General features: G+C 37.7%; 1 protein-coding gene across 1 annotated transcript; it reads left to right on the plus strand.

The window, feature by feature from the left end:
* The first annotated feature begins 1,065 nt into the window (after nt 1–1,065).
* Nucleotides 1,066–4,211, plus strand: LOC137732063 (uncharacterized). The gene is made up of 4 exons (XM_068471359.1): nt 1,066–1,166; nt 1,242–1,322; nt 2,243–2,800; nt 2,894–4,211. Exons 1-4 carry the CDS (start codon nt 1,131–1,133, stop codon nt 3,917–3,919), a joined length of 1,701 nt encoding a protein of 566 aa, XP_068327460.1. The 5' UTR covers nt 1,066–1,130; the 3' UTR covers nt 3,920–4,211.
* Nucleotides 4,212–10,978: the final 6,767 nt, after the last annotated feature.

Below are 10,978 nucleotides of genomic sequence, written 5' to 3' on the forward strand. Positions count from 1 at the left end.
AGTTGAGGTAATTTAGGCTCATATCAGAGTGATCCACTACATTCAAAGTGATCCACTACATTCAAACTAGAATGAAAGTGATCCAATTTACAAAAGAAACTAGCGTTCAGAAAATTATGTCCTCTTTTTTTTTTTTTTTTTCTCTTAAATTGATATTACTAATCTAAGTTCTAAGTTAGAATAGGGGTTGAAGAAGAAGACCTTTCGCCAAAAAAAAAAAAAAAAAAAAAAGAGGGAAAAGAAGAAGACCTTATTCTTCAACGCAATTCACCGTTTACAAAAAGATTATCATTTGTCATGTATTGGTAAGAAAATGATAAACACATACCTTTTTCCAACCTAAATACATAGTTATTTAATCATGTATGTTGTTCTCTTCGGTGGAAAAAAAGAGCATTTTGTGCAAGACTCTGACCTCCCTAATGATTAATGGAAAATGATAAATACATTTTTTTTACTTCTCACATACATCTATTTAATCTTGTCCTTTGTTTTCGCTTGATATATTTAATGTGGCGGCGGCCAAAATTTTAAAAGAGTGTGAAAATCACTTCCATGAATAATTCATCAATAGAGTCTACTTCAAATAGGTCTGGCAAGCGGGTCGTGATTTGTTATGTTCGTTTTGTTTTCATGTTATACCCATTATTTTAACAAATCGTATTGTGTCAAACCTGTTATTTTAACCAATACTTAAAGAATTGATCCGATAACAGCCTAACTCATTAAGTCTCAACCTAAAACCTACTAATTTTGTATCATTTCATGTCTAGTTAACAAGACATTGTAGCTACTTAGTATTACGATCTAGTGGTATTCCTCTTTACTTGTAAGTAAGAGATCTTATGTTCGATTCTCGCGCAAAGATGAATTTGAACCACATTATTACTAAGTGTAGATAATATAGTTTGTTAAAAAAAAAAAAAAAAAAAAAAAATGTAACCTCAAGGGACGGCTGAAAAAATGTTGTGTCTCTGCCCACGGGTACGCGTGAGAAATGAGGAATCTCACAAATCGAATCATTTTCCTTTGATCCCAAAAAATTAAAAAAATTAAAAAAAAAAAAAAAAGTAGAAAAAGGGATGTTGCGAAAAACATCCTCTCTCAGGTCTCTCCGCCACCACTGAACCATGTTTTCAACTTGCTCAGCATCGTCCTTAAACTTTGTAAGCTCTCTCTCTCTCTCTCTCTCTCGATCTGTTGGTTCTCATTGTTATTAATTGACTGAGTTGTTTTTGCAGAGTTGTTTTCATTTGGGTCTTGGAAATAACTGGAATTTCAGGACTTGTGCAAGGCCAACCGCTTGTCTTTCCCAGTCCCAGGTATCTATCTATACGTTCTGCTCTGTCAACGTAACTACCTCGTTCATCTTTCCTTCTTTTGGCAAGAACCCAGTTCGAAATTTCCAACTCTCGTGTACTCTTCGTTGTCCTGTTTTTTCTTTTCCTCCTCGTCTGTGGATAATGTTATCCATTTTGTTTCCTAGTTTGCTATGAAAAATGAAAAGTTTTTGTTGTGTTCTGTTTCGTATGTTGAAGATTGTCGATGTTTCTGTAAGGATGATTCAGAATAGTGAATATTAGAGTGGTTAAGAATCCATGTTGTAGATTATTACTTGTATAAAATGATGGTTTTGAAGAGTGTGAAACCATTGTCTAGACTCGAGGGATTATTCTCTGAGTCTGAAAAACACTACTGTGGAGAAAAATTTATTTTAATGTTGCAAATTTAAGAATTTCCATCAAAATGTGTTGTTGCCTGTGTGTGACTTTGTATAGTTGAGCTCTTTTCTTTTGGAGGCTATTAACTTAATGGCAGTTTTCCATCGTTGGCGTCGGGCTTACTTTTATAGTTGGAGATATTAGAAATCGTGAAAGAAGTGAAAGCATTGATTTGATTTGCCATGATAAGGGTTATGGTTGACTAGTTTTTGGATAAGAATCAATAGTTTGATTATGAAAGAAAAACGTTGAAAACAATCTTTGGAAACTTCTGGTGAATTTGTTAGCAGCTCAGTCTGGATTATATGCTTTAGAGCCGGAAATGATATCTCACTATGGTTTGTTTAATGTCGGAAATTGCTCTCTATAAGCTTATGAAACAACTGTGTGCTCCGGTTCACAAGTTTGTTTATCATGAATAGAGTAAACATGAGGACGTCAATGGAGGTCACAGATGGCCTGGAGGAGATTCTAATGGGTAGTAACGTCTGCATCCGTTTATTCTTCGAATCTTCTTGCAGGAAAGTGGGAATCTAGAGCCAATCAAGAAGCAAGATAAAATTAGTGGGATTGGAAAAACCAGGTCTGCCACGAAGGATCAGGTCGTCATTTCCAACTCTCAGGTTTCTCAGCAGGAGAGCTCCCCTCCACTGATTACTGCATTGAAGGCTTCAGCTGAACAAAGTGCTGCTACATTTCACTTCCCTGGGCACAACAGAGGTCGAGCCGCACCATCTTCTTTAACTAAGCTTATTGGCTTAAAGCCATTTGTTCATGATTTGCCTGAGCTTCCTCATCTTGACGACCTCTTTTCCCCGAAAGGGCCCATTTTAGAAGCACAGCAACAGGCAGCCAGTCTCTTTGGGTCAACCGAGACATGGTTCCTTGTAGGAGGAACCACTTGTGGAATTCAGGCAGCAATTATGGCTACATGTTCCCCTGGAGAAATTTTAATTCTCCCTCGCAATTCGCATATATCAGCCATATCTGCTATGATATTGTCCGGTGCCGTACCTAAGTACATCATCCCGCATTATAATTTTCACTGGGACATTGCTGGTGGGGTCACTCCATCACAGGTAAGTCTACGTTGTTACCTTTCAAAGCATTTCATCGCTTGTAGAAAGATTTGGTGTTAGTCTGTATATGACCCAATTTGCTCGTTATAACAGGTGGAGGCTGCAATCAAGGAAGTGGAGAAAGAAGGCCGAAAAGCAGCTGCAGTTTTGGTCACTTCCCCCACTTATCATGGTATATGCAGCAACGTGAGGGAGATAACCCAGTTGTGCCATTCTCATGGAATCCCTGTGATTGTTGATGAGGCTCATGGTGCACATCTAGGATTTCATCCCGAGATGCCATATTCGGCCATGCAGCAAGGTGCTGACCTAGCCGTGCAATCCACTCACAAGGTTCTCTGCTCTCTCACACAATCATCGATGTTGCATATGTCTGGGAGTATTGTAGATAGAGAAAGAATTTCAAGATGTCTTCAAACACTTCAAAGTAGTAGTCCTAGCTATCTGCTTCTGGCATCATTAGATGCTGCTAGAGCTCAAATTAGTGAAAATCCAGAAAATATTTTTGATAAAGCATTACAGTTGTCCATTGAAGTGAAGAATAAGATACGAAAGATTTCAGGTATTTCAGTTCTCGACCATCAAGGCTTCCCTAATTTCCCTTCAACTGATCCCCTGCGGCTTACCATAGGATTCCAACAGCTTGGCTTGTCCGGTTATGAAGCCGATGAAATCTTGTACAACGATCATGAAATCATTTGTGAACTTGTTGAAACCCAATCCATTACTTTTGCACTTAACCTTGGAACCTGTAGAGAGCATGTCCAGAGGTTATTGTCGGGAATAAAGCACCTGGTGGCCGCTTCTGCATCAACTCAGGCTGTTAAAAGGAAAGTGGAAGGAGTTGGTGAGTCTGCAATCTTTGCAGAAATTGAAACAAGCTTAGTTCCTAGAGATGCCTTTTTTAGTGGTAAAAGAAGAGTGAGGGTTGAAAACAGCCTTGGAGAAATTTGTGGGGAGCTTATATGTCCATATCCGCCTGGGATTCCGGTAATAATCCCCGGGGAGACTATCACAAAGAAAGCTTTGGATTATCTGCGACATGTTAAAAGCAAAGGTGCTGTAATCAGTGGAGCTTCTGATCCCGAACTCGCTTCCATAGTTGTCTGCAGCAAGTAATGCATTGTTTGGTTTGGGAGGGAGAAGGTGTAGGTACATTCCAAATTTTGTTCTGCTTCAAAAGATAGCAGCATATTACGGGGTTTTTTTTTTTTTTTTTTTTTTTAATATTTATATTAGCAATATTGGAGGAAGAAGAATTTGCATACAGGATCTCGAATGCAAGGGTCGATGTTCTTGAATATTTGTAACTTCAATTAACTGAAAAACTCAAAAGATATCGTAAGATAGGATTCTAGAAGGAATAAGTTAAATTTATTAAGTAAAAAAGTCCAAACTCAATTTGGGTTGATTGCTTCTGAATGAGAACATTCATAAATGTTTTGCTACTTCTTTCATTGGAAACACGGTTAAAATTTTTATTAAAATTCAAGTGTTTCCTACTTGGAATTACTTTTCTTAAAAACACTTGGAAATGCTTCTTAGTATCCAACATTGTTATAAATAGGTAAAAGTTAGAGAGATAACTTTTACTAGTGACAGGAGCGAAACAAATGTAAAATATCACATTGTAACTATAATATAAGGGGATGACAAATAAAAGAGGGAGGGATAGATAATGTTATTGATCTTTCTTGTTCTATCTGTATTTGGATAGTACATAGAGCGCTCTATTTATAGAGCAACTTTAGCACACAACTTTTGAAAAATACAATCTCCTTCATTTCCAAAATCCACATTACTATGTGGGTATTGAAAAATCTACCAATGTTTTCATTATCACTATAGGTATTCATTAACCCACCAATATTTTCAACACTCCCCCTTGGATGCGCACATATCAACATTAGTTGCCTCGTTAAAACCTTGCTCGGAAAAACCCAGTGGGAAAAATCCTAATCGAAGGAAAAATAGTACAACATGCATGTATCATGGATGCTCTCCTTGATATGTATCTCCTCCTAATTCCGCATTTTTTAAATTTATCTGATTGTAAATCGACGTAATTCGACACGTTGCACTAACTTTTGAAACATGCACTTTGGTAGAGATTTGGTGAACAAGTCTGCCAGATTTTCATTGGAATGGATTTTTCTGACTTCAATAACTTTAGCCTTCTGAAGCTCATGTGCACTGAAAAACTTTGGAGATATGTGTTTAGTCTTATCGCCCTTGATGAATCCTTCTTTCATTTGGACAACACAAGCTACATTGTCTTCATGGATGACAGTTGGAGTGTTTGTCTTTGAAGGTAAACCATATGAATTCCAAATATGATGGATCATTGATCTTAACCAAGAACATTTACGACTTGCTTCATGTAAAGCAAGTATTTCTGAATGATTTAAAGATGTAGCAACTAATGTTTGCTTTGTTAAGCGCCATGAGATTGTTGTATCTCCATTCTTGAACACATATCCAGTTTGTAAGCGGGTTTTATGCGGATCAAAGAGAAAACCAGCATCTGCATATCCGACAATGATCTTGTCATTTGTGGATTTCTCTGAGTAGAAGAGACCCATGTCTGTTGTCCCACGAAGGTATCGCAATACATCTTTGACTCCCTTCCAATGACGAATTGTTGAAGCAAAGCTATACCTTGCTAACAAGTTGACTAAAAAGGCTATATTTGGTCTGGTACATTGTGCTAAATACAGTAAAACACCTATTGCACTTAAATATGGAACTTTGGGACTAAGGACTAGTTCGTCATCTTCTTTTGGACGGAATGGATCTTTCTTAACGTCCAAAGAACGAATGACCATTGGCCTGCTTAGTGGATAAGCCTTGTCCATGCCAATTTGCTTTAGGATTTTTTCAATGTAAGCTGATTGGTGGACCAAAATTCCACTAGCATAATGCTCGATATGTAGGCCGAGACAAAATTTTATTTTTCCAAGGTCTTTCATTTCAAATTTGTTTTTCAGATATTCAGCAGTTTTATTGAACTCTTCAGGGGTTCCAACTAGGTTCATATCATCAACATATATTGCCACTATAGCAAATCCAGAGTTGGATTTCTTAATGAACACACAAGGGCAAATGACATTGTTGATATACCCTTCTTTGATCAAATACTCACTTAGACGATTATACCACATTCGTCCAAATTGTTTCAACCCATACAATGATCGTCTTAATTTGATTAAGAGCATACCTCGTGGTTTGTTAGTTGTTTCAAGCAACTTAAGTTCTTCTGGGACTTTCATTTATATATCAGTATCTAATTCTCCATATAGATAGCGGTGATGACACCCATAAGTTGCATGTTAAGTTTTTCTGAAACCACTAAACTTATTAAGTAACGGAACGTAATTGCGTCCATTATAGGAGAGTATGTCTCCTTATAATCAATTCCAGGTCTTTGAGAAAAACCTTGTGTAACGAGTCGTGTTTTATATCTTGCAATCTCATTGTTCTCATTGCGTTTTCTTGTGCATATCCATTTGTAACCCACGGGGTTTACACCAGGCGGGGTTTGACTACTGGTCCAAAAACATTTACCTTTCCAAGGAATTTAATTCTGCCTGGATTGCATCTTTCCAATCTTGTCTCTATTTGCATTCATCAACAAAGTGGGGCTCAAGATCATCACTTAATATGATTTCATTGGCTACTACAAATGCGAACATGTCGTCGATGATTATTTCATTCTGATGCCACAATTCATTAGTACAAGTATAATTTATGGAGATTTCTTTGCTTTCATGTACCTCTGTGTCTTCAGGTACATGTGTCTCATCAAGGACATTTTCTTTTTTTGAAAGTACAGAATCATGAATTGTGGATTTGTCATTCGTTTTCTCTTCTTGAATGATTTCATTTGGATTCAGTTGTGCCCTCGTCTTTCTCTTTCGAGGGGCTGAATCTTTTGAACCTGAAGGTCTACCACGCTTCGGGCGTGCACCAGATGAATCATTCACTGCCACTTTATTTTGTCTAACAGGGACATCAATTCTTGCAGGTGCATTTTCAGCTGGTATATGTGATTTTGTCACTTTCATAGCATCCTTAAATGCATCTGACATTTGATTGGCAATACTTTGAAGATGAACGATCCTTTTTACTTCATTTTCACATTGAATGCTTCAAGGATCAAAATGAGATAAGGTGGGAACAACCCATATCAGCTCTTGCCGTTCTTTTGGAACGATCTTTTCTCCCCCTAATGATGGGAAGACTATCTCATCAAAGTGACAATCAGCAAAATAAGCTGTAAACATATCACCTGTCAAGGGTTCCAAATATCTAATGATAGATGGTGAATCAAAACCCACATAAATTCTCAGTCGACGCTGAGGTCTCATTTTAGTGCATTGTGGTGGTGCAATAGGTACGTAAACATCATAACCAAAAACTCGTAAACGTGAAATGTTTGGCTGATGTCCAAACACGAGTTGTACCGAGGAGTATTGGTGGTTGGCTATAGGTCTTAATCGAACCAATGATGCAGCATGTAAGATGGCATGTCCCCATGCAGAGACTGGCAATTTTGTTTTCATGAGCAGAGTGCAGGCTATTAACTGAAGCCACTTGATCAATGCTTCTGCTAAACATTTTAAGTATGGACATGAGGAACAGGGTGTTCAACATCAATGCCCAATGTCATGCAGTAATCATCAAAGGTTTGAGACGTAAATTCACCAGCGTTATCAAGTCGGATTGACTTAATAGGGTAATCTGGGAACTGTGCTCGCAACTTAATTATCTGAGCAAGAAGTCTCGCAAAAGCTACATTTCGAGTAGACAAGAGACAAACATGTGACCATCGGGTAGATGCATCAACCAAAACCATAAAATATCGGAATGGTCCACATGATGGTTGAATAGGACTACAAATACCCCCTTGAATTCTTTGCAGAAATGATGGGGATTCAACATCAACCTTTAGTTGTGATGGTCTAATTACCAACTTCCTATAAGAACAAGCCTTGCAAGGGTTATAATTTGAGATAACAATGTGTCTACTCAATAATGGATGTCCATTAGAGTTGGTAATGATCATACGCATCATGGTAGATCCTGGGTGACCTAGACAGTCATGCCAAAGCATGTAAACTTTTGAATCAATGAACTTATGGTTCATGACAGTATGTGATTCAACTGTCTTCATGTATGTATAATACAATCCACTCGTCAAACCATGCAACTTCTCCAATATACGCTTCTGGGTATCATTGGAGGTAATGCATAGATACTCCACATTTTCTTCAATGTGGTATCCATTTACACGTATGTCTTTAAAACTCAACAAATTTCAAGTAGATCGAGTAGCTTACAACGCATTCTGTATTGACAATATTGTTCCATTTGGTAACATAATATGGGGTTTCCTTGAGCCTTCAATTACATTTGAAGGGCCTGATATTGTTGTTACCCTTACTTTTGTAAGCATCAATCTTAAGAAATACTTTCGATCTCTAAGTATTGTATGCGTGGTTGCATAGTCTACAAGATAAATATCTCAGCCATTTCTCATGTTTTGAGAATGACCATAGTTTTTATCCATACTCTCTGAGTAAGGGAATCATAGTTAAAAGCAAGTTATAACAGGAAATTTAAACACCACTTTTATTGAATTTGAAATGCTAGTTTTGAACTACAAGTTTAGTACATCAAACATAAACAATTTAGTCGGACCGGTATACTTCATTCCCCATTTCCACAATAAACTAAGACATCTAGGTGGGTTGTGTTCAACTGCCCTGATAAGTCACAAACTAGTTTAGGTATTTCCATGGGTTTAGCCTGGTCGAGAAAATTGGTCCCGACACCCTTTTCCTTAATAAAGGCTTGATATAGATCCACCAGATGTTTCGGGGTACGACAAGTCTACGCCCAGTGTCCATTGCCACCACACCTATGGTAGGCTCCTTCAGAGTTTCTGGGAGCATTGTTCATATGAGCTTTGCCTTTGTGGCGATTCACATTTTTAAAGCTCGGGCCTGAATTATACCTTGGAACCTGGTTGTGAAACTGGACACCATGATTCTTGCCTTTCTTGTTCCACCGTCCTCATCTGTAGCCACGTCCTCGTTTATGATTATTGCCACCAGAGGATGTGGTGTTCACTTCGAGGGAAGCAGCATTCACTTCTAGGAATGGTGCAGATCCAGTAGGTCGGGGCTGATGATTTTTCATCAAGAGCTCATTGTTTTATTCAGCTACCAGGAGCACAAATATCAGCTAGTTGTATTCAATGAAACCCCGATCTCTATAATGTTGCTGCAAAAGCACGTTTGAGGCATGAAAGGTGCTGAAAGTCTTTTCCAGCATATCATCCTCAGTTATGGTTTCCCCATAGAGTTTCATATGGGAGCTAATTCTGAACATCGCAGAATTGTACTTAGCCACTAACTTAAAATCCTCAATCCTTAGATGAGTTCACTCATAACGAGCTCTTGGAATAATTACCATTTTTTGGTGATTGTATCTGTTTCACAATGCCTTCCAGAGTGCTAACGGATCTTCAACCGTTAGGTACTCGCTTTTTAATACTTCATCAAGGTGGCGACGGATAAAAATCATGGCCTTCGCCTGATCTTGAGAAGATGCACTGTTCCCCTCCTTGATTGTTTCTCCAAGATTCCCTGCCTCCAAATGGATCTTGGTATCCACTACCCAGGTAAGGTAGTTCTTCCCAGTAATGTCCAGGGCAACAAAATCAAGTTTTGCCAAGTTCGCCATTTTCTTTTCTGAAAGAAAACTGAAATGTGTAAGAACTTGGAATAATATGTATTATGGAGGTATGTAGTGTTAGAATTTCTGGTTCTTACAAATTTTTCATTTTGATCTTCAGGCCAAAATGATAAACACTCGAAACTTCAGGCTCAAGATTTTCAAGATGAATGAGAAGGGCGATTGTACCGCACCATTCTCATTGAAATAACATAACATAGGATGGACGATTATTCCGCACCACTCAAGTAACAGGAAAATTTAAATATGCAAAGCAGGGTGGGCGATTATACCGCACCACCTAAAATTGCAATGAAATTAAACAGCAGGCAAATTTAAATATGCAGGGTAGTGTGAGTGATTATACCGTTCCACCTAAAATTTGCAGTAAAATTAGATCTGCAATCCAAGATAGGTGATGACACCGCACCATCTTGGATTGCAATAAGATTAAATTTGCAGTTCAAGATGGGCGATTATACCACACCATCTTGGATTGTAGTAAAATTAACATAAATAAACACTAGGTTAGTAATCAAGATCTACACCAAACAAGAAATCAAAGATATATGTAACTGTTAGGTTGAGAACTAAAAGCAGGCATGGTGCAAATAGTTCTTCGCGATGATATATCCAGCAGTTGAGACCGAGGAATAAGATGAACAGTAAAATTCTTACAGGAAACTTTTTTTTTTTTTCTCTTTCGTTTGGCAAAGAGAAATGAGAAAATGGTTAGATTTTAGAAAGTCGTGTTGATAACGTGTTATAAATAGGTAAAAGTTAGAGAGATAACTTTTACTAGTGACATGAGTGAAACAGGTGTAAAATATCACTGTAACTATAACACAAGGGGATGACAAATAAAAGAGGGAGGGATAGATAATGTTATTGATTTTTCTTGTTCTATCTATATTTTGATAGTACACGGAGCGATCTCTTTATAGAGCAACTCCAGCACACAACTTTTGAAAAATACGATCTCCTTCATTTCCAAAGTCCACATTACTAAGTGGGTTTTGAAAAATCTACCAATATTTTCAATATCACTGTGGGCATTCATTAACCCACCAGTATTTTCAACAAACATTTGCTTTTCTAGAACGTGCTTTTGCGACCCAAACGCAGTCATAAGCACACTTTTAACCATTTCAAATGTAAATATGAAACAAGCTCTTAGCCTGGCTTACTAAGAGCATGTCCAATGAAATATACAAATTAAATAGACAAAAATGTATTATGCAAACTTAGTGCGACCCAATATAGCTATCCAGTTTGAAATATTGCCTACTTGGGGAGGGTAGGAATAAGTGACTCATCAAAATCTTGAACAGAAAAATACATTCCCTCCCAAAGGACTGATTGACTGCTCACACAAGAGGCTACTTTGCACTGGAAACATCTCTTCCTCAAAAGTTCAAAACTCACAAGCCACTTTTGGAG

Source organism: Pyrus communis, chromosome 4 (assembly GCF_963583255.1).
Source record: "Pyrus communis chromosome 4, drPyrComm1.1, whole genome shotgun sequence".
Taxonomy (NCBI): Eukaryota; Viridiplantae; Streptophyta; class Magnoliopsida; order Rosales; family Rosaceae; genus Pyrus; species Pyrus communis.

Excerpts from the sequence above, each read along its gene's own strand:
- LOC137732063 (XM_068471359.1), top strand. The coding sequence starts at position 1,131 with ATGTTTTCAACTTGCTCAGCATCGTCCTTAAACTTT. Across the intron at positions 1,323-2,242 it reads CTTGTCTTTCCCAGTCCCAG|GAAAGTGGGAATCTAGAGCC; the intron begins GTATCTATCTAT and ends ATCTTCTTGCAG. Across the intron at positions 2,801-2,893 it reads GTGGGGTCACTCCATCACAG|GTGGAGGCTGCAATCAAGGA; the intron begins GTAAGTCTACGT and ends TCGTTATAACAG.